The sequence below is a fragment of the Scaptodrosophila lebanonensis genome, unplaced genomic scaffold (assembly GCF_003285725.1).
Source record: "Scaptodrosophila lebanonensis strain 11010-0011.00,11010-0021.00 unplaced genomic scaffold, SlebRS2 tig00000589-arrow-arrow-pilon, whole genome shotgun sequence".
Classification (NCBI taxonomy): domain Eukaryota; kingdom Metazoa; phylum Arthropoda; class Insecta; order Diptera; family Drosophilidae; genus Scaptodrosophila; species Scaptodrosophila lebanonensis.
In genome coordinates this window covers 24,881-48,947 of record NW_022060709.1, presented here as the reverse complement: position 1 = coordinate 48,947, position 24,067 = coordinate 24,881, and the positions used below count along the sequence as shown (strand labels likewise).

At 39.4% G+C, this 24,067-nt stretch overlaps 5 protein-coding genes and 2 pseudogenes across 5 annotated transcripts; all 7 read right to left on the bottom strand.

Moving 5' to 3' along the window:
- Positions 1-669: 669 nt before the first annotated feature.
- Positions 670-3,217, bottom strand: LOC115630383. The gene is given in 3 exon segments (XM_030526912.1): positions 670-1,335; positions 1,400-2,353; positions 3,096-3,217. Coding segments are annotated over 3 exon segments (1,737 nt in total). The 3' UTR covers positions 670-674.
- A 428-nt stretch (positions 3,218-3,645) lies between these two features.
- On the bottom strand, positions 3,646-6,764 carry LOC115630392 (annotated as a pseudogene).
- Positions 6,765-7,069: 305 nt separating this feature from the next.
- LOC115630393 lies at positions 7,070-10,144 on the bottom strand (annotated as a pseudogene).
- A 305-nt stretch (positions 10,145-10,449) lies between these two features.
- LOC115630390 (GATA zinc finger domain-containing protein 14-like) lies at positions 10,450-13,582 on the bottom strand. The gene is given in 3 exon segments (XM_030526917.1): positions 10,450-11,574; positions 11,639-12,610; positions 13,115-13,582. Coding segments are annotated over 3 exon segments (2,025 nt in total). The 5' UTR covers positions 13,462-13,582; the 3' UTR covers positions 10,450-10,868.
- A 305-nt stretch (positions 13,583-13,887) lies between these two features.
- LOC115630389 (GATA zinc finger domain-containing protein 14-like) lies at positions 13,888-16,987 on the bottom strand. Its single transcript, XM_030526916.1, is given in 3 exon segments — positions 13,888-15,012; positions 15,077-16,048; positions 16,521-16,987. Coding segments are annotated over 3 exon segments (2,025 nt in total). The 5' UTR covers positions 16,868-16,987; the 3' UTR covers positions 13,888-14,306.
- Positions 16,988-17,294: 307 nt separating this feature from the next.
- LOC115630388 (GATA zinc finger domain-containing protein 14-like) lies at positions 17,295-20,395 on the bottom strand. The gene is given in 3 exon segments (XM_030526915.1): positions 17,295-18,419; positions 18,484-19,455; positions 19,929-20,395. Coding segments are annotated over 3 exon segments (2,025 nt in total). The 5' UTR covers positions 20,276-20,395; the 3' UTR covers positions 17,295-17,713.
- Positions 20,396-20,702: 307 nt separating this feature from the next.
- Positions 20,703-23,806, bottom strand: LOC115630387 (GATA zinc finger domain-containing protein 14-like). The gene is given in 4 exon segments (XM_030526914.1): positions 20,703-20,915; positions 21,079-21,827; positions 21,892-22,863; positions 23,363-23,806. Coding segments are annotated over 3 exon segments (2,025 nt in total). The 5' UTR covers positions 23,710-23,806; the 3' UTR covers positions 20,703-20,915; positions 21,079-21,121.
- Positions 23,807-24,067: the final 261 nt, after the last annotated feature.

Sequence of the window (24,067 nt, the reverse complement as noted above, 5' to 3'; positions counted from 1 at the left end):
CACAGATCTATGAGTACTTAATTAAAATATTTTTTTTTTTTATAAAATAATACCGTGTGTTGGAGTGCGAATTTTCCCGATTTTCCATTCGTATAACTAATTTTAGTCCCAGATGCCTTATGTGAATACGCAGAAAATGTGTATTTTGGAAATTCCCTCCCTCCGCGGGGCCTCTAGAAATTGAGGCTCTAACCTACGTTTGGGCAGAGACACAAACTTATATTGACTATCGAACTCAGTTGAAAGTTGCTTAGTTAACTTTTGCAATTTTAAAAATTTATTTCGCACGTTATTACACACGTTAAATTGGATGACAATGCGTACAGGGCAGGACCACCTCAAACCACCACAGCCTTTTTTAGGTGAGTAAACTTTGTCGAAGTCACGCCACCTAATCGTGCACATTTAATATGCATAAAATTCTCGCACAACCAACACAAACCGAAGTTGATCAAAATCAATTGCATCTTTAATTGTGCAAGACATTGTAGGCAGAATAAATATAAGGATGAATGAGCTTCATTGTTTTTGCGACGAAGTGTCCTTTGCCGCGGGGACCCGCCGCCCTGGAGCCTTTTCTCATTTTCTTCGCGGACAAATAGTTCATGTGTTTTGTGGTTTCTTGGGCATTCCGAACTATCTCGGTCTCATCCTTGGTGCTTTCCCTGGGCCTGTCAGTTCTCAGCATTCGGTTGGTGTATATGCGGCTGGGAACGTCGCGTGAAATTGCGATGACGCTGACGATATGATGCATTCGACTTTCCATCGTACATTTGTGATTTTGGTGATGAACTGCAACTATTTGACTCGTGCCCACTGGAGTTGTAGGCACAGTTCTTATCCTGATAAGAATTGTTTATGGACGTATTTTAGCGACGCCACGGTGAGTGATGTTGCTATTGCTGCTGCTTTTGGAACCGTGGTGACTTATCGTACGTATTACGATTGTGAAAGCGCCCTCCGCGCTTATAATTGCCAGGCTCATAATTGCTAATATATGGGCGTTCGCTGCGATCATCCCGTTGGTCCCAATTGGAGTTCACAATGCTGCTGTAATTGTTGCTGCCAAGATTCCTCTCATAACGTTCCTGGGAATGCTTACGACGATCGTGTATGGTATATAGACGTAAATTACCGCCATCGCTACGCACGATGTGGTGGTCGTCATCGAAGCTGGCGCTATAGCGACGTTGTTGGTTGCTCGAACGTCCGTTTTGATTATCACCATCGATGGGGCGATTAAAACGAGTCTTGCGCCAGCTAGGTGAAGGCTTAGTCTTATCACGATCTTCACTGTTTCCCACAGACGCGTATTGATCGAGTCCTTCGGAGCGGCTAATAATTTGAACAATAAAAATGTTATTTTTAAGAGAATGGTTTCCACAATCGCAACACTTACTCTTCATTGGCCACCTGAGGGTGTTTCAAAGGACGCGGTGATGTGCGCGGCTGATATGGGCGTCGGCTTTGGCGATTCACGCCTCCTTCGTTACTTGAATTTCTGTTGCTTTCTCGTGCTTGTTCGTGCTCGACTTGACTGTAAAGATCACCACTACCAATATCCGCCTCGCCAAAACCAATATCGCAGAGCGAATCTTCACAGACTTGCTCGATCCATTTCTCAAAAGAATCGTGGGTGGACTTATTTGTTTGGCTGGCATTATCAGTGTTACTTCTCCCATGTCCTTCTATATACGCACTTTGAGACTCTTGTTGCTGCTGGTACTGAGTCTGCGGCTGCACAGCTACACTATTGTTATTAATACCATCGTCTTCCGCACTCTCAGCAACCAGGTAGTCTGAGTACATTGCCTCCAACTCGAAGCCAATGTGCTTAAAATGGCTGTAGAACAAATCCAACACCATAAGCAGCATAGCTTTTACTTTAGGCGTTAGCACCGGTTGCATTATCAGGTGGCGTCTAATATGGTACAGTAGTTGGTCAATTTCTACCTTATGGCGCGAGCGCATTATCTCGCCATTAAGCGTAATCTGTGATAAAATCAAACGCGCCAATCGAGTATTTATTACCAATGAGGTGTCATTGATCTCCCTTGTAAGTAGATTGAGCAGCGATTCACCCAAAATTGTAATAGGTGCATTGTTGGCCAAACGAACGCGATGATAGTATTCGCCTAAAAGTGTTATGGAGTTGTACAGACGATTCTTGTCATGCTCTCGGTATGCGTCTGCATTGATGAAATTTGTCTCCAGGATCTTTAGCATAGCACTTCGGACCTTTGTCTCTTTCATAGCCAACGCATCGAAGTTCCGGGATGAAAAAAGTAGAGCAAATTTCAGAGCAGTGTCTCCATCGCCTAATGCTTTATCGTTCATATACTCCATGGACTCACTGCAATATAAAATAAGAAAATTATTAATATACTATTTTTTTGAGGCCATATAATATATATAGAACAAAAACTATATTGCTCACAATGAGATATGTATTTTGGAAAAAATGGTCTATACGGTATTTAAGAAAGTTGTAAATTGTGGTAACAGAAACATGCTTAGCTCTGTGTGCACCAATGTTTACATGCATGTATTAGTAAATGTATGTATGTATATATTATTATTATTATTATTATTATTATGTATTATTATATTATTATTATATTATAGTATTGTATTATTAGTATATATTAGTATTATTCTATTATTCTTATTAGTATAGTATTATTATTATTATGTATTATTATAGTATTATTATTATTATTATTATTATTATTATTATTATTATTATTATATTATTATTATTATTATTATTTATTATTATTATTATTATTATTATTATTATTATTATTATTATTATTATTATTATATATTATTTATATATCTTTTTATATATTAATCATCAATGGACTTATACACACCACAGCATCGATTCGTCGCGATAATGTTGTAGAAATCCGTTTCTATGGCCTTTATCTTCCTGTCAACAATATACCATCATCCTCCAGATCAAGGCCCTTCATCATGGCAATGATGTGGTCGTAGACACAACCACCTGTTGGTATCATATAGTTGACAGGACCTGTTCCTACTCCCGCGTTCAGCATATTACAGGACATAACGTCGCGCAAAGTCTGCACCTGCCAGCACTGCCAATTCCATTGCTGTTCGTACTAGCGTTGTTTAAATTATTGTAAGATATTGTGTACTTGGTGCCATTGCTGCTGCTGCTACTGTTGTGATTGCTAACTATATTAGCCATTTCTTGATCGGAATTGTTGCTGTTTGTGTGCGTTGTGTTTGTGAAGTTCCGTTTGTTTGCGTTCTCCACCAATGCCTGCTTATCCGTTCTATGCTACTGCCTCTGGCCGTAATTATGAATAATACTCGTAAATGTTCCTTTTTTTAAATAGGTGATGAATAGAGTTAAAATGCACAGATCTATGAGTACTTAATTAAAATATTTTTTTTTTTTTATAAAATAATACCGTGTGTTGGAGTGCGAATTTTTCCCGATTTTCCATTCGTATAACTAATTTTAGTCCCAGATGCCTTATGTGAATACGCAGAAAATGTGTATTTTGGAAATTCCCTCCCTCCGCGGGGCCTCTAGAAATTGAGGCTCTAACCTACGTTTGGGCAGAGACACAAACTTATATTGACTATCGAACTCAGTTGAAAGTTGCTTAGTTAACTTTTGCAATTTTAAAAATTTATTTCGCACGTTATTACACACGTTAAATTGGATGACAATGCGTACAGGGCAGGACCACCTCAAACCACCACAGCCTTTTTTAGGTGAGTAAACTTTGTCGAAGTCACGCCACCTAATCGTGCACATTTAATATGCATAAAATTCTCGCACAACCAACACAAACCGAAGTTGATCAAAATCAATTGCATCTTTAATTGTGCAAGACATTGTAGGCAGAATAAATATAAGGATGAATGAGCTTCATTGTTTTTGCGACGAAGTGTCCTTTTGCCGCGGGGACCCGCCGCCCTGGAGCCTTTTCTCATTTCTTCGCGGACAAATAGTTCATGTGTTTTGTGGTTTCTTGGGCATTCCGAACTATCTCGGTCTCATCCTTGGTGCTTCCCTGGGCCTGTCAGTTCTCAGCATTCGGTTGGTGTATATGCGGCTGGGAACGTCGCGTGAAATTGCGATGACGCTGACGATATGATGCATTCGACTTTCCATCGTACATTTGTGATTTTGGTGATGAACTGCAACTATTTGACTCGTGCCCACTGGAGTTGTAGGCACAGTTCTTATCCTGATAAGAATTGTTTATGGACGTATTTTAGCGACGCCACGTCTCGCTGTGAATCTTCTGATTGTCTTTATTTTGGTGCCCATGAGGTGAGTGATGTTGCTATTGCTGCTGCTTTTGGAACCGTGGTGACTTATCGTACGTATTACGATTGTGAAAGCGCCCTCCGCGCTTATAATTGCCAGGCTCATAATTGCTAATATATGGGCGTTCGCTGCGATCATCCCGTTGGTCCCAATTGGAGTTCACAATGCTGCTGTAATTGTTGCTGCCAAGATTCCTCTCATAACGTTCCTGGGAATGCTTACGACGATCGTGTATGGTATATAGACGTAAATTACCGCCATCGCTACGCACGATGTGGTGGTCGTCATCGAAGCTGGCGCTATAGCGACGTTGTTGGTTGCTCGAACGTCCGTTTTGATTATCACCATCGATGGGGCGATTAAAACGAGTCTTGCGCCAGCTAGGTGAAGGCTTAGTCTTATCACGATCTTCACTGTTTCCCACAGACGCGTATTGATCGAGTCCTTCGGAGCGGCTAATAATTTGAACAATAAAAATGTTATTTTTAAGAGAATGGTTTCCACAATCGCAACACTTACTCTTCATTGGCCACCTGAGGGTGTTTCAAAGGACGCGGTGATGTGCGCGGCTGATATGGGCGTCGGCTTTGGCGATTCACGCCTCCTTCGTTACTTGAATTTCTGTTGCTTTCTCGTGCTTGTTCGTGCTCGACTTGACTGTAAAGATCACCACTACCAATATCCGCCTCGCCAAAACCAATATCGCAGAGCGAATCTTCACAGACTTGCTCGATCCATTTCTTCATCGTAGGCTGCAACTCAAAAGAATCGTGGGTGGACTTATTTGTTTGGCTGGCATTATCAGTGTTACTTCTCCCATGTCCTTCTATATACGCACTTTGAGACTCTTGTTGCTGCTGGTACTGAGTCTGCGGCTGCACAGCTACACTATTGTTATTAATACCATCGTCTTCCGCACTCTCAGCAACCAGGTAGTCTGAGTACATTGCCTCCAACTCGAAGCCAATGTGCTTAAAATGGCTGTAGAACAAATCCAACACCATAAGCAGCATAGCTTTTACTTTAGGCGTTAGCACCGGCTGCATTATCAGGTGGCGTCTAATATGGTACAGTAGTTGGTCAATTTCTACCTTATGGCGCGAGCGCATTATCTCGCCATTAAGCGTAATCTGTGATAAAATCAAACGCGCCAATCGAGTATTTATTACCAATGAGGTGTCATTGATCTCCCTTGTAAGTAGATTGAGCAGCGATTCACCCAAAATTGTAATAGGTGCATTGTTGGCCAAACGAACGCGATGATAGTATTCGCCTAAAAGTGTTATGGAGTTGTACAGACGATTCTTGTCATGCTCTCGGTATGCGTCTGCATTGATGAAATTTGTCTCCAGGATCTTTAGCATAGCACTTCGGACCTTTGTCTCTTTCATAGCCAACGCATCGAAGTTCCGGGATGAAAAAAGTAGAGCAAATTTCAGAGCAGTGTCTCCATCGCCTAATGCTTTATCGTTCATATACTCCATGGACTCACTGCAATATAAAATAAGAAAATTATTAATATACTATTTTTTTGAGGCATATAATATATAAGGAAACAAAACTAATATTGCTCACAATGAGATATGTATTTTTGAAAAAATGGTCTATACGGTATTTAAGAAAGTTGTAAATTGTGGTAACAGAAACATGCTTAGCTCTGTGTGCACCAATGTTTACATGCATGTATTAGTAAATGTATGTATTATATATTATTATTATTATTATTATTATTATTATTATTATTATTATTATTATTATTATTATTATTATTATTATTATTATTATTATTATTATTATTATTATTATTATTATTATTATTATTATTATTATTATTATTATTATTATTATTATTATTATTATTATTATTATTATATTATTATTATTATTATTATTATTATTATTATTATTATTATTATTATTATTATTATTATATATTATTATATATCTTTTATATATTAATCATCAATGGACTTATACACACCACAGCATCGATTCGTCGCGAATAATGTTGTAGAAATCCGTTCTATGGCCTTTATCTTCCTGTTCAACAATATACCATCATCCTCCAGATCAAGGCCCTTCATCATGGCAATGATGTGGTCGTAGACACAACCACCTGTTGGTATCATATAGTTGACAGGACCTGTTCCTACTCCCGCGTTCAGCATATTACAGGACATAACGTCGCGCAAAGTCTGCACCTCGCTGCCAGCACTGCCAATTCCATTGCTGTTCGTACTAGCGTTGTTTAAATTATTGTAAGATATTGTGTACTTGGTGCCATTGCTGCTGCTGCTACTGTTGTGATTGCTAACTATATTAGCCATTTCTTGATCGGAATTGTTGCTGTTTGTGTGCGTTGTGTTTGTGAAGTTCCGTTTGTTTGCGTTCTCCACCAATGCCTGCTTATCCGTTCTATGCTACTGCCTCTGGCCGTAATTATGAATAATACTCGTAAATGTTCCTTTTTTTAAATAGGTGATGAATAGAGTTAAAATGCACAGATCTATGAGTACTTAATTAAAATATTTTTTTTTTTTTATAAAATAATACCGTGTGTTGGAGTGCGAATTTTCCCGATTTTCCATTCGTATAACTAATTTTAGTCCCAGATGCCTTATGTGAATACGCAGAAAATGTGTATTTTGGAAATTCCCTCCCTCCGCGGGGCCTCTAGAAATTGAGGCTCTAACCTACGTTTGGGCAGAGACACAAACTTATATTGACTATCGAACTCAGTTGAAAGTTGCTTAGTTAACTTTTGCAATTTTAAAAATTTATTTCGCACGTTATTACACACGTTAAATTGGATGACAATGCGTACAGGGCAGGACCACCTCAAACCACCACAGCCTTTTTTAGGTGAGTAAACTTTGTCGAAGTCACGCCACCTAATCGTGCACATTTAATATGCATAAAATTCTCGCACAACCAACACAAACCGAAGTTGATCAAAATCAATTGCATCTTTAATTGTGCAAGACATTGTAGGCAGAATAAATATAAGGATGAATGAGCTTCATTGTTTTTGCGACGAAGTGTCCTTTTGCCGCGGGGACCCGCCGCCCTGGAGCCTTTTCTCATTTCTTCGCGGACAAATAGTTCATGTGTTTTGTGGTTTCTTGGGCATTCCGAACTATCTCGGTCTCATCCTTGGTGCTTCCCTGGGCCTGTCAGTTCTCAGCATTCGGTTGGTGTATATGCGGCTGGGAACGTCGCGTGAAATTGCGATGACGCTGACGATATGATGCATTCGACTTTCCATCGTACATTTGTGATTTTGGTGATGAACTGCAACTATTTGACTCGTGCCCACTGGAGTTGTAGGCACAGTTCTTATCCTGATAAGAATTGTTTATGGACGTATTTTAGCGACGCCACGTCTCGCTGTGAATCTTCTGATTGTCTTTATTTTGGTGCCCATGAGGTGAGTGATGTTGCTATTGCTGCTGCTTTTGGAACCGTGGTGACTTATCGTACGTATTACGATTGTGAAAGCGCCCTCCGCGCTTATAATTGCCAGGCTCATAATTGCTAATATATGGGCGTTCGCTGCGATCATCCCGTTGGTCCCAATTGGAGTTCACAATGCTGCTGTAATTGTTGCTGCCAAGATTCCTCTCATAACGTTCCTGGGAATGCTTACGACGATCGTGTATGGTATATAGACGTAAATTACCGCCATCGCTACGCACGATGTGGTGGTCGTCATCGAAGCTGGCGCTATAGCGACGTTGTTGGTTGCTCGAACGTCCGTTTTGATTATCACCATCGATGGGGCGATTAAAACGAGTCTTGCGCCAGCTAGGTGAAGGCTTAGTCTTATCACGATCTTCACTGTTTCCCACAGACGCGTATTGATCGAGTCCTTCGGAGCGGCTAATAATTTGAACAATAAAAATGTTATTTTTAAGAGAATGGTTTCCACAATCGCAACACTTACTCTTCATTGGCCACCTGAGGGTGTTTCAAAGGACGCGGTGATGTGCGCGGCTGATATGGGCGTCGGCTTTGGCGATTCACGCCTCCTTCGTTACTTGAATTTCTGTTGCTTTCTCGTGCTTGTTCGTGCTCGACTTGACTGTAAAGATCACCACTACCAATATCCGCCTCGCCAAAACCAATATCGCAGAGCGAATCTTCACAGACTTGCTCGATCCATTTCTTCATCGTAGGCTGCAACTCAAAAGAATCGTGGGTGGACTTATTTGTTTGGCTGGCATTATCAGTGTTACTTCTCCCATGTCCTTCTATATACGCACTTTGAGACTCTTGTTGCTGCTGGTACTGAGTCTGCGGCTGCACAGCTACACTATTGTTATTAATACCATCGTCTTCCGCACTCTCAGCAACCAGGTAGTCTGAGTACATTGCCTCCAACTCGAAGCCAATGTGCTTAAAATGGCTGTAGAACAAATCCAACACCATAAGCAGCATAGCTTTTACTTTAGGCGTTAGCACCGGCTGCATTATCAGGTGGCGTCTAATATGGTACAGTAGTTGGTCAATTTCTACCTTATGGCGCGAGCGCATTATCTCGCCATTAAGCGTAATCTGTGATAAAATCAAACGCGCCAATCGAGTATTTATTACCAATGAGGTGTCATTGATCTCCCTTGTAAGTAGATTGAGCAGCGATTCACCCAAAATTGTAATAGGTGCATTGTTGGCCAAACGAACGCGATGATAGTATTCGCCTAAAAGTGTTATGGAGTTGTACAGACGATTCTTGTCATGCTCTCGGTATGCGTCTGCATTGATGAAATTTGTCTCCAGGATCTTTAGCATAGCACTTCGGACCTTTGTCTCTTTCATAGCCAACGCATCGAAGTTCCGGGATGAAAAAAGTAGAGCAAATTTCAGAGCAGTGTCTCCATCGCCTAATGCTTTATCGTTCATATACTCCATGGACTCACTGCAATATAAAATAAGAAAATTATTAATATACTATTTTTTTGAGGCATATAATATATAAGGAAACAAAACTAATATTGCTCACAATGAGATATGTATTTTTGAAAAAATGGTCTATACGGTATTTAAGAAAGTTGTAAATTGTGGTAACAGAAACATGCTTAGCTCTGTGTGCACCAATGTTTACATGCATGTATTAGTAAATGTATGTATGTATATATTATATTATTATTATTATTATTATTATTATTATTATTATTATTATTATTATTATTATTATTATTATTATTATTATTATTATTATTATATTATTATTATTATTATTATTATTATTATGATTATTATTATTATTATTATTATTATTATTATTATTATTATTATTATTATTATTATTATTATTATTATTATTATATATTATTTATATATCATCAATGGACTTATACACACCACAGCATCGATTCGTCGCGAATAATGTTGTAGAAATCCGTTCTATGGCCTTTATCTTCCTGTTCAACAATATACCATCATCCTCCAGATCAAGGCCCTTCATCATGGCAATGATGTGGTCGTAGACACAACCACCTGTTGGTATCATATAGTTGACAGGACCTGTTCCTACTCCCGCGTTCAGCATATTACAGGACATAACGTCGCGCAAAGTCTGCACCTCGCTGCCAGCACTGCCAATTCCATTGCTGTTCGTACTAGCGTTGTTTAAATTATTGTAAGATATTGTGTACTTGGTGCCATTGCTGCTGCTGCTACTGTTGTGATTGCTAACTATATTAGCCATTTCTTGATCGGAATTGTTGCTGTTTGTGTGCGTTGTGTTTGTGAAGTTCCGTTTGTTTGCGTTCTCCACCAATGCCTGCTTATCCGTTCTATGCTACTGCCTCTGGCCGTAATTATGAATAATACTCGTAAATGTTCCTTTTTTTAAATAGGTGATGAATAGAGTTAAAATGCACAGATCTATGAGTACTTAATTAAAATATTTTTTTTTTTTTATAAAATAATACCGTGTGTTGGAGTGCGAATTTTCCCGATTTTCCATTCGTATAACTAATTTTAGTCCCAGATGCCTTATGTGAATACGCAGAAAATGTGTATTTTGGAAATTCCCTCCCTCCGCGGGGCCTCTAGAAATTGAGGCTCTAACCTACGTTTGGGCAGAGACACAAACTTATATTGACTATCGAACTCAGTTGAAAGTTGCTTAGTTAACTTTTGCAATTTTAAAAATTTATTTCGCACGTTATTACACACGTTAAATTGGATGACAATGCGTACAGGGCAGGACCACCTCAAACCACCACAGCCTTTTTTAGGTGAGTAAACTTTGTCGAAGTCACGCCACCTAATCGTGCACATTTAATATGCATAAAATTCTCGCACAACCAACACAAACCGAAGTTGATCAAAATCAATTGCATCTTTAATTGTGCAAGACATTGTAGGCAGAATAAATATAAGGATGAATGAGCTTCATTGTTTTTGCGACGAAGTGTCCTTTTGCCGCGGGGACCCGCCGCCCTGGAGCCTTTTCTCATTTCTTCGCGGACAAATAGTTCATGTGTTTTGTGGTTTCTTGGGCATTCCGAACTATCTCGGTCTCATCCTTGGTGCTTCCCTGGGCCTGTCAGTTCTCAGCATTCGGTTGGTGTATATGCGGCTGGGAACGTCGCGTGAAATTGCGATGACGCTGACGATATGATGCATTCGACTTTCCATCGTACATTTGTGATTTTGGTGATGAACTGCAACTATTTGACTCGTGCCCACTGGAGTTGTAGGCACAGTTCTTATCCTGATAAGAATTGTTTATGGACGTATTTTAGCGACGCCACGTCTCGCTGTGAATCTTCTGATTGTCTTTATTTTGGTGCCCATGAGGTGAGTGATGTTGCTATTGCTGCTGCTTTTGGAACCGTGGTGACTTATCGTACGTATTACGATTGTGAAAGCGCCCTCCGCGCTTATAATTGCCAGGCTCATAATTGCTAATATATGGGCGTTCGCTGCGATCATCCCGTTGGTCCCAATTGGAGTTCACAATGCTGCTGTAATTGTTGCTGCCAAGATTCCTCTCATAACGTTCCTGGGAATGCTTACGACGATCGTGTATGGTATATAGACGTAAATTACCGCCATCGCTACGCACGATGTGGTGGTCGTCATCGAAGCTGGCGCTATAGCGACGTTGTTGGTTGCTCGAACGTCCGTTTTGATTATCACCATCGATGGGGCGATTAAAACGAGTCTTGCGCCAGCTAGGTGAAGGCTTAGTCTTATCACGATCTTCACTGTTTCCCACAGACGCGTATTGATCGAGTCCTTCGGAGCGGCTAATAATTTGAACAATAAAAATGTTATTTTTAAGAGAATGGTTTCCACAATCGCAACACTTACTCTTCATTGGCCACCTGAGGGTGTTTCAAAGGACGCGGTGATGTGCGCGGCTGATATGGGCGTCGGCTTTGGCGATTCACGCCTCCTTCGTTACTTGAATTTCTGTTGCTTTCTCGTGCTTGTTCGTGCTCGACTTGACTGTAAAGATCACCACTACCAATATCCGCCTCGCCAAAACCAATATCGCAGAGCGAATCTTCACAGACTTGCTCGATCCATTTCTTCATCGTAGGCTGCAACTCAAAAGAATCGTGGGTGGACTTATTTGTTTGGCTGGCATTATCAGTGTTACTTCTCCCATGTCCTTCTATATACGCACTTTGAGACTCTTGTTGCTGCTGGTACTGAGTCTGCGGCTGCACAGCTACACTATTGTTATTAATACCATCGTCTTCCGCACTCTCAGCAACCAGGTAGTCTGAGTACATTGCCTCCAACTCGAAGCCAATGTGCTTAAAATGGCTGTAGAACAAATCCAACACCATAAGCAGCATAGCTTTTACTTTAGGCGTTAGCACCGGCTGCATTATCAGGTGGCGTCTAATATGGTACAGTAGTTGGTCAATTTCTACCTTATGGCGCGAGCGCATTATCTCGCCATTAAGCGTAATCTGTGATAAAATCAAACGCGCCAATCGAGTATTTATTACCAATGAGGTGTCATTGATCTCCCTTGTAAGTAGATTGAGCAGCGATTCACCCAAAATTGTAATAGGTGCATTGTTGGCCAAACGAACGCGATGATAGTATTCGCCTAAAAGTGTTATGGAGTTGTACAGACGATTCTTGTCATGCTCTCGGTATGCGTCTGCATTGATGAAATTTGTCTCCAGGATCTTTAGCATAGCACTTCGGACCTTTGTCTCTTTCATAGCCAACGCATCGAAGTTCCGGGATGAAAAAAGTAGAGCAAATTTCAGAGCAGTGTCTCCATCGCCTAATGCTTTATCGTTCATATACTCCATGGACTCACTGCAATATAAAATAAGAAAATTATTAATATACTATTTTTTTGAGGCATATAATATATAAGGAAACAAAACTAATATTGCTCACAATGAGATATGTATTTTTGAAAAAATGGTCTATACGAGTATTTAAGAAAGTTGTAAATTGTGGTAACAGAAACATGCTTAGCTCTGTGTGCACCAATGTTTACATGCATGTATTAGTAAATGTATGTATGTATATTATTATTATTATTATTATTATTATTATTATTATTATTATTATTAGTATTATTATTATTATTATTATTATTATTATTATTATTATTATTATTATTATTATTATTATTATTATTATTATTATTATTATTATTATTATTATTATTATTATTATTATTATTATTATTATTATTATTATTATTATTATTATTATTATTATTATTATTATTATTATTATTATTATTATTCTTATTATTATATATTATTTATATATCTTTTTATATATTAATCATCATGGACTTATACACACCACAGCATCGATTCGTCGCGAATAATGTTGTAGAAATCCGTTTCTATGGCCTTTATCTTCCTGTTCAACAATATACCATCATCCTCCAGATCAAGGCCCTTCATCATGGCAATGATGTGGTCGTAGACACAACCACCTGTTGGTATCATATAGTTGACAGGACCTGTTCCTACTCCCGCGTTCAGCATATTACAGGTCATAACGTCGCGCAAAGTCTGCACCTCGCTGCCAGCACTGCCAATTCCATTGCTGTTCGTACTAGCGTTGTTTAAATTATTGTAAGATATTGTGTACTTGGTGCCATTGCTGCTGCTGCTACTGTTGTGATTGCTAACTATATTAGCCATTTCTTGATCGGAATTGTTGCTGTTTGTGTGCGTTGTGTTTGTGAAGTTCCGTTTGTTTGCGTTCTCCACCAATGCCTGCTTATCCGTTCTATGCTACTGCCTCTGGCCGTAATTATGAATAATACTCGTAAATGTTCCTTTTTTTAAATAGGTGATGAATAGAGTTAAAATGCACAGATCTATGAGTACTTAATTAAAATATTTTTTTTTTTTATAAAATAATACCGTGTGTTGGAGTGCGAATTTTCCCGATTTTCCATTCGTATAACTAATTTTAGTCCCAGATGCCTTATGTGAATACGCAGAAAATGTGTATTTTGGAAATTCCCTCCCTCCGCGGGGCCTCTAGAAATTGAGGCTCTAACCTACGTTTGGGCAGAGACACAAACTTATATTGACTATCGAACTCAGTTGAAAGTTGCTTAGTTAACTTTTGCAATTTTAAAAATTTATTTCGCACGTTATTACACACGTTAAATTGGATGACAATGCGTACAGGGCAGGACCACCTCAAACCACCACAGCCTTTTTTAGGTGAGTAAACTTTGTCGAAGTCACGCCACCTAATCGTGCACATTTAATATGCATAAAATTCTCGCACAACCAACACAAACCGAAGTTGATCAAAATCAATTGCATCTTTAATTGTGCAAGACATTGTAGGCAGAATAAATATAAGGATGAATGAGCTTCATTGTTTTTGCGACGAAGTGTCCTTTTGCCGCGGGGACCCGCCGCCCTGGAGCCTTTTCTCATTTCTTCGCGGACAAATAGTTCATGTGTTTTGTGGTTTCTTGGGCATTCCGAACTATCTCGGTCTCATCCTTGGTGCTTCCCTGGGCCTGTCAGTTCTCAGCATTCGGTTGGTGTATATGCGGCTGGGAACGTCGCGTGAAATTGCGATGACGCTGACGATATGATGCATTCGACTTTCCATCGTACATTTGTGATTTTGGTGATGAACTGCAACTATTTGACTCGTGCCCACTGGAGTTGTAGGCACAGTTCTTATCCTGATAAGAATTGTTTATGGACGTATTTTAGCGACGCCACGTCTCGCTGTGAATCTTCTGATTGTCTTTATTTTGGTGCCCATGAGGTGAGTGATGTTGCTATTGCTGCTGCTTTTGGAACCGTGGTGACTTATCGTACGTATTACGATTGTGAAAGCGCCCTCCGCGCTTATAATTGCCAGGCTCATAATTGCTAATATATGGGCGTTCGCTGCGATCATCCCGTTGGTCCCAATTGGAGTTCACAATGCTGCTGTAATTGTTGCTGCCAAGATTCCTCTCATAACGTTCCTGGGAATGCTTACGACGATCGTGTATGGTATATAGACGTAAATTACCGCCATCGCTACGCACGATGTGGTGGTCGTCATCGAAGCTGGCGCTATAGCGACGTTGTTGGTTGCTCGAACGTCCGTTTTGATTATCACCATCGATGGGGCGATTAAAACGAGTCTTGCGCCAGCTAGGTGAAGGCTTAGTCTTATCACGATCTTCACTGTTTCCCACAGACGCGTATTGATCGAGTCCTTCGGAGCGGCTAATAATTTGAACAATAAAAATGTTATTTTTAAGAGAATGGTTTCCACAATCGCAACACTTACTCTTCATTGGCCACCTGAGGGTGTTTCAAAGGACGCGGTGATGTGCGCGGCTGATATGGGCGTCGGCTTTGGCGATTCACGCCTCCTTCGTTACTTGAATTTCTGTTGCTTTCTCGTGCTTGTTCGTGCTCGACTTGACTGTAAAGATCACCACTACCAATATCCGCCTCGCCAAAACCAATATCGCAGAGCGAATCTTCACAGACTTGCTCGATCCATTTCTTCATCGTAGGCTGCAACTCAAAAGAATCGTGGGTGGACTTATTTGTTTGGCTGGCATTATCAGTGTTACTTCTCCCATGTCCTTCTATATACGCACTTTGAGACTCTTGTTGCTGCTGGTACTGAGTCTGCGGCTGCACAGCTACACTATTGTTATTAATACCATCGTCTTCCGCACTCTCAGCAACCAGGTAGTCTGAGTACATTGCCTCCAACTCGAAGCCAATGTGCTTAAAATGGCTGTAGAACAAATCCAACACCATAAGCAGCATAGCTTTTACTTTAGGCGTTAGCACCGGCTGCATTATCAGGTGGCGTCTAATATGGTACAGTAGTTGGTCAATTTCTACCTTATGGCGCGAGCGCATTATCTCGCCATTAAGCGTAATCTGTGATAAAATCAAACGCGCCAATCGAGTATTTATTACCAATGAGGTGTCATTGATCTCCCTTGTAAGTAGATTGAGCAGCGATTCACCCAAAATTGTAATAGGTGCATTGTTGGCCAAACGAACGCGATGATAGTATTCGCCTAAAAGTGTTATGGAGTTGTACAGACGATTCTTGTCATGCTCTCGGTATGCGTCTGCATTGATGAAATTTGTCTCCAGGATCTTTAGCATAGCACTTCGGACCTTTGTCTCTTTCATAGCCAACGCATCGAAGTTCCGGGATGAAAAAAGTAGAGCAAATTTCAGAGCAGTGTCTCCATCGCCTAATGCTTTATCGTTCATATACTCCATGGACTCACTGCAATATAAAATAAGAAAATTATTAATATACTATTTTTTTGAGGCATATAATATATAAGGAAACAAAACTAATATTGCTCACAATGAGATATGTATTTTTGAAAAAATGGTCTATACGGTATTTAAGAAAGTTGTAAATTGTGGTAACAGAAACATGCTTAGCTCTGTGTGCACAAATGTATGTATGTATATATTATTATTATTATTATTATTATTATTATTATTATTATTATTATTATTATTATTATTATTATTATTATTATTATTATTATTATTATTATTATTATTATTATTATTATTATTATTATTATTATTATTATTATTATTATTATTATTATTATTATTATTATTATATTATTATTATTATTATTATTATTATTATTATTATTATTATTATTATTATTATTATTATTATTATATATTATTTATATATCTTTTTATATATTAATCATCAATGGACTTATACACACCACAGCATCGATTCGTCGCGAATAATGTTGTAGAAATCCGTTTCTATGGCCTTTATCTTCCTGTTCAACAATATACCATCATCCTCCAGATCAAGGCCCTTCATCATGGCAATGATGTGGTCGTAGACACAACCACCTGTTGGTATCATATAGTTGACAGGACCTGTTCCTACTCCCGCGTTCAGCATATTACAGGACATAACGTCGCGCAAAGTCTGCACCTCGCTGCCAGCACTGCCAATTCCATTGCTGTTCGTACTAGCGTTGTTTAAATTATTGTAAGATATTGTGTACTTGGTGCCATTGCTGCTGCTGCTACTGTTGTGATTGCTAACTATATTAGCCATTTCTTGATCGGAATTGTTGCTGTTTGTGTGCGTTGTGTTTGTGAAGTTCCGTTTGTTTGCGTTCTCCACCAATGCCTGCTTATCCGTTCTATGCTACTGCCTCTGGCCGTAATTATGAATAATACTCGTAAATGTTCCTTTTTTTAAATAGGTGATGAATAGAGTTAAAATGCACAGATCTATGAGTACTTAATTAAAATATTTTTTTTTTTTTATAAAATAATACCGTGTGTTGGAGTGCGAATTTTCCCGATTTTCCATTCGTATAACTAATTTTAGTCCCAGATGCCTTATGTGAATACGCAGAAAATGTGTATTTTGGAAATTCCCTCCCTCCGCGGGGCCTCTAGAAATTGAGGCTCTAACCTACGTTTGGGCAGAGACACAAACTTATATTGACTATCGAACTCAGTTGAAAGTTGCTTAGTTAACTTTTGCAATTTTAAAAATTTATTTCGCACGTTATTACACACGTTAAATTGGATGACAATGCGTACAGGGCAGGACCACCTCAAACCACCACAGCCTTTTTTAGGTGAGTAAACTTTGTCGAAGTCACGCCACCTAATCGTGCACATTTAATATGCATAAAATTCTCGCACAACCAACACAAACCGAAGTTGATCAAAATCAATTGCATCTTTAATTGTGCAAGACATTGTAGGCAGAATAAATATAAGGATGAATGAGCTTCATTGTTTTTGCGACGAAGTGTCCTTTTGCCGCGGGGACCCGCCGCCCTGGAGCCTTTTCTCATTTCTTCGCGGACAAATAGTTCATGTGTTTTGTGGTTTCTTGGGCATTCCGAACTATCTCGGTCTCATCCTTGGTGCTTCCCTGGGCCTGTCAGTTCTCAGCATTCGGTTGGTGTATATGCGGCTGGGAACGTCGCGTGAAATTGCGATGACGCTGACGATATGATGCATTCGACTTTCCATCGTACATTTGTGATTTTGGTGATGAACTGCAACTATTTGACTCGTGCCCACTGGAGTTGTAGGCACAGTTCTTATCCTGATAAGAATTGTTTATGGACGTATTTTAGCGACGCCACGTCTCGCTGTGAATCTTCTGATTGTCTTTATTTTGGTGCCCATGAGGTGAGTGATGTTGCTATTGCTGCTGCTTTTGGAACCGTGGTGACTTATCGTACGTATTACGATTGTGAAAGCGCCCTCCGCGCTTATAATTGCCAGGCTCATAATTGCTAATATATGGGCGTTCGCTGCGATCATCCCGTTGGTCCCAATTGGAGTTCACAATGCTGCTGTAATTGTTGCTGCCAAGATTCCTCTCATAACGTTCCTGGGAATGCTTACGACGATCGTGTATGGTATATAGACGTAAATTACCGCCATCGCTACGCACGATGTGGTGGTCGTCATCGAAGCTGGCGCTATAGCGACGTTGTTGGTTGCTCGAACGTCCGTTTTGATTATCACCATCGATGGGGCGATTAAAACGAGTCTTGCGCCAGCTAGGTGAAGGCTTAGTCTTATCACGATCTTCACTGTTTCCCACAGACGCGTATTGATCGAGTCCTTCGGAGCGGCTAATAATTTGAACAATAAAAATGTTATTTTTAAGAGAATGGTTTCCACAATCGCAACACTTACTCTTCATTGGCCACCTGAGGGTGTTTCAAAGGACGCGGTGATGTGCGCGGCTGATATGGGCGTCGGCTTTGGCGATTCACGCCTCCTTCGTTACTTGAATTTCTGTTGCTTTCTCGTGCTTGTTCGTGCTCGACTTGACTGTAAAGATCACCACTACCAATATCCGCCTCGCCAAAACCAATATCGCAGAGCGAATCTTCACAGACTTGCTCGATCCATTTCTTCATCGTAGGCTGCAACTCAAAAGAATCGTGGGTGGACTTATTTGTTTGGCTGGCATTATCAGTGTTACTTCTCCCATGTCCTTCTATATACGCACTTTGAGACTCTTGTTGCTGCTGGTACTGAGTCTGCGGCTGCACAGCTACACTATTGTTATTAATACCATCGTCTTCCGCACTCTCAGCAACCAGGTAGTCTGAGTACATTGCCTCCAACTCGAAGCCAATGTGCTTAAAATGGCTGTAGAACAAATCCAACACCATAAGCAGCATAGCTTTTACTTTAGGCGTTAGCACCGGCTGCATTATCAGGTGGCGTCTAATATGGTACAGTAGTTGGTCAATTTCTACCTTATGGCGCGAGCGCATTATCTCGCCATTAAGCGTAATCTGTGATAAAATCAAACGCGCCAATCGAGTATTTATTACCAATGAGGTGTCATTGATCTCCCTTGTAAGTAGATTGAGCAGCGATTCACCCAAAATTGTAATAGGTGCATTGTTGGCCAAACGAACGCGATGATAGTATTCGCCTAAAAGTGTTATGGAGTTGTACAGACGATTCTTGTCATGCTCTCGGTATGCGTCTGCATTGATGAAATTTGTCTCCAGGATCTTTAGCATAGCACTTCGGACCTTTGTCTCTTTCATAGCCAACGCATCGAAGTTCCGGGATGAAAAAAGTAGAGCAAATTTCAGAGCAGTGTCTCCATCGCCTAATGCTTTATCGTTCATATACTCCATGGACTCACTGCAATATAAAATAAGAAAATTATTAATATACTATTTTTTGAGGCATATAATATATAAGGAAACAAAACTAATATTGCTCACAATGAGATATGTATTTTTGAAAAAATGGTCTATACGGTATTAAGAAAGTTGTAAATTGTGGTAACAGAAACATGCTTAGCTCTGTGTGCACCAATGTTTACATGCATGTATTAGTAAATGTATGTATGTATATATTATTATTATTATTATTATTATTATTATTATTTATTATTATTATTATTATTTATTATTATTATTATTATTATTATTAGTATTCTTATTATTATTATTATTCTTATTATTATTATTATTATTATTATTATTATTATTATTATTATTATTATTATTATTATTATTATTCTTATTATTATTATTATTATTATTATTATTATTATTATATATTATTTATATATCTTTTTATATATTAATCATCAATGGACTTATACACACCACAGCATCGATTCGTCGCGAATAATGTTGTAGAAATCCGTTTCTATGGCCTTTATCTTCCTGTTCAACAATATACCATCATCCTCCAGATCAAGGCCCTTCATCATGGCAATGATGTGGTCGTAGACACAACCACCTGTTGGTATCATATAGTTGACAGGACCTGTTCCTACTCCCGCGTTCAGCATATTACAGGACATAACGTCGCGCAAAGTCTGCACCTCGCTGCCAGCACTGCCAATTCCATTGCTGTTCGTACTAGCGTTGTTTAAATTATTGTAAGATATTGTGTACTTGGTGCCATTGCTGCTGCTGCTACTGTTGTGATTGCTAACTATATTAGCCATTTCTTGATCGGAATTGTTGCTGTTTGTGTGCGTTGTGTTTGTGAAGTTCCGTTTGTTTGCGTTCTCCACCAATGCCTGCTTATCCGTTCTATGCTACTGCCTCTGGCCGTAATTATGAATAATACTCGTAAATGTTCCTTTTTTTAAATAGGTGATGAATAGAGTTAAAATGCACAGATCTATGAGTACTTAATTAAAATATTTTTTTTTTTTTATAAAATAATACCGTGTGTTGGAGTGCGAATTTTCCCGATTTTCCATTCGTATAACTAATTTTAGTCCCAGATGCCTTATGTGAATACGCAGAAAATGTGTATTTTGGAAATTCCCTCCCTCCGCGGGGCCTCTAGAAATTGAGGCTCTAACCTACGTTTGGGCAGAGACACAAACTTATATTGACTATCGAACTCAGTTGAAAGTTGCTTAGTTAACTTTTGCAATTTTAAAAATTTATTTCGCACGTTATTACACACGTTAAATTGGATGACAATGCGTACAGGGCAGGACCACCTCAAACCACCACAGCCTTTTTTAGGTGAGTAAACTTTGTCGAAGTCACGCCACCTAATCGTGCACATTTAATATGCATAAAATTCTCGCACAACCAACACAAACCGAAGTTGATCAAAATCAATTGCATCTTTAATTGTGCAAGACATTGTAGGCAGAATAAATATAAGGATGAATGAGCTTCATTGTTTTTGCGACGAAGTGTCCTTTTGCCGCGGGGACCCGCCGCCCTGGAGCCTTTTCTCATTTCTTCGCGGACAAATAGTTCATGTGTTTTGTGGTTTCTTGGGCATTCCGAACTATCTCGGTCTCATCCTTGGTGCTTCCCTGGGCCTGTCAGTTCTCAGCATTCGGTTGGTGTATATGCGGCTGGGAACGTCGCGTGAAATTGCGATGACGCTGACGATATGATGCATTCGACTTTCCATCGTACATTTGTGATTTTGGTGATGAACTGCAACTATTTGACTCGTGCCCACTGGAGTTGTAGGCACAGTTCTTATCCTGATAAGAATTGTTTATGGACGTATTTTAGCGACGCCACGTCTCGCTGTGAATCTTCTGATTGTCTTTATTTTGGTGCCCATGAGGTGAGTGATGTTGCTATTGCTGCTGCTTTTGGAACCGTGGTGACTTATCGTACGTATTACGATTGTGAAAGCGCCCTCCGCGCTTATAATTGCCAGGCTCATAATTGCTAATATATGGGCGTTCGCTGCGATCATCCCGTTGGTCCCAATTGGAGTTCACAATGCTGCTGTAATTGTTGCTGCCAAGATTCCTCTCATAACGTTCCTGGGAATGCTTACGACGATCGTGTATGGTATATAGACGTAAATTACCGCCATCGCTACGCACGATGTGGTGGTCGTCATCGAAGCTGGCGCTATAGCGACGTTGTTGGTTGCTCGAACGTCCGTTTTGATTATCACCATCGATGGGGCGATTAAAACGAGTCTTGCGCCAGCTAGGTGAAGGCTTAGTCTTATCACGATCTTCACTGTTTCCCACAGACGCGTATTGATCGAGTCCTTCGGAGCGGCTAATAATTTGAACAATAAAAATGTTATTTTTAAGAGAATGGTTTCCACAATCGCAACACTTACTCTTCATTGGCCACCTGAGGGTGTTTCAAAGGACGCGGTGATGTGCGCGGCTGATATGGGCGTCGGCTTTGGCGATTCACGCCTCCTTCGTTACTTGAATTTCTGTTGCTTTCTCGTGCTTGTTCGTGCTCGACTTGACTGTAAAGATCACCACTACCAATATCCGCCTCGCCAAAACCAATATCGCAGAGCGAATCTTCACAGACTTGCTCGATCCATTTCTTCATCGTAGGCTGCAACTCAAAAGAATCGTGGGTGGACTTATTTGTTTGGCTGGCATTATCAGTGTTACTTCTCCCATGTCCTTCTATATACGCACTTTGAGACTCTTGTTGCTGCTGGTACTGAGTCTGCGGCTGCACAGCTACACTATTGTTATTAATACCATCGTCTTCCGCACTCTCAGCAACCAGGTAGTCTGAGTACATTGCCTCCAACTCGAAGCCAATGTGCTTAAAATGGCTGTAGAACAAATCCAACACCATAAGCAGCATAGCTTTTACTTTAGGCGTTAGCACCGGCTGCATTATCAGGTGGCGTCTAATATGGTACAGTAGTTGGTCAATTTCTACCTTATGGCGCGAGCGCATTATCTCGCCATTAAGCGTAATCTGTGATAAAATCAAACGCGCCAATCGAGTATTTATTACCAATGAGGTGTCATTGATCTCCCTTGTAAGTAGATTGAGCAGCGATTCACCCAAAATTGTAATAGGTGCATTGTTGGCCAAACGAACGCGATGATAGTATTCGCCTAAAAGTGTTATGGAGTTGTACAGACGATTCTTGTCATGCTCTCGGTATGCGTCTGCATTGATGAAATTTGTCTCCAGGATCTTTAGCATAGCACTTCGGACCTTTGTCTCTTTCATAGCCAACGCATCGAAGTTCCGGGATGAAAAAAGTAGAGCAAATTTCAGAGCAGTGTCTCCATCGCCTAATGCTTTATCGTTCATATACTCCATGGACTCACTGCAATATAAAATAAGAAAATTATTAATATACTATTTTTTGAGGCATATAATATATAAGGAAACAAAACTAATATTGCTCACAATGAGATATGTATTTTTGAAAAAATGGTCTATACGGTATTTAAGAAAGTTGTAAATTGTGGTAACAGAAACATGCTTAGCTCTGTGTGCACCAATGTTTACATGCATGTATTAGTAAATGTATGTATGTATATATTATTATTATTATTATTATTATTATTATTATTATTATTATTATTATTATTATTATTATTATTATTATTATTATTATTATTATTATTATTATTATTATTATTATTATTATTATTATTATTATTATTATTATTATTATTATTATTATTATTATTATTATTATTATTATTATTATTATTATTATTATTATTATTATTATTATTATTATTATTATTATTATTATTATTATTATATATTATTTATATATCTTTTTATATATTAATCATCAATGGACTTATACACACCACAGCATCGATTCGTCGCGAATAATGTTGTAGAAATCCGTTTCTATGGCCTTTATCTTCCTGTTCAACAATATACCATCATCCTCCAGATCAAGGGCCTTCATCATGGCAATGATGTGGTCGTAGACACAACCACCTGTTGGTATCATATAGTTGACAGGACCTGTTCCTACTCCCACGTTCAGCATATTACAGGACATAACGTCGCGCAAAGTCTGCACCTCGCTGCCAGCACTGCCAATTCCATTGCTGTTCGTACTAGCGTTGTTTAAATTATTGTAAGATATTGTGTACTTGGTGCCATTGCTGCTGCTGCTACTGTTGTGATTGCTAACTATATTAGCCATTTCTTGATCGGAATTGTTGCTGTTTGTGTGCGTTGTGTTTGTGAAGTTCCGTTTGTTTGCGTTCTCCAACAATGCCTGCTTATCCGTTCTATGCTACTGCCTCTGGCCGTAATTATGAATAATACTCGTAAATGTTCCTTTTTTTAAATAGGTGATGAATAGAGTTAAAATGCACAGATCTATGAGTACTTAATTAAAATATTTTTTTTTTTTATAAAATAATACCGTGTGTTGGAGTGCGAATTTTCCCGATTTTCCATTCGTATAACTAATTTTAGTCCCAGATGCCTTATGTGAATACGCAGAAAATGTGTATTTTGGAAATTCCCTCCCTCCGCGGGGCCTCTAGAAATTGAGG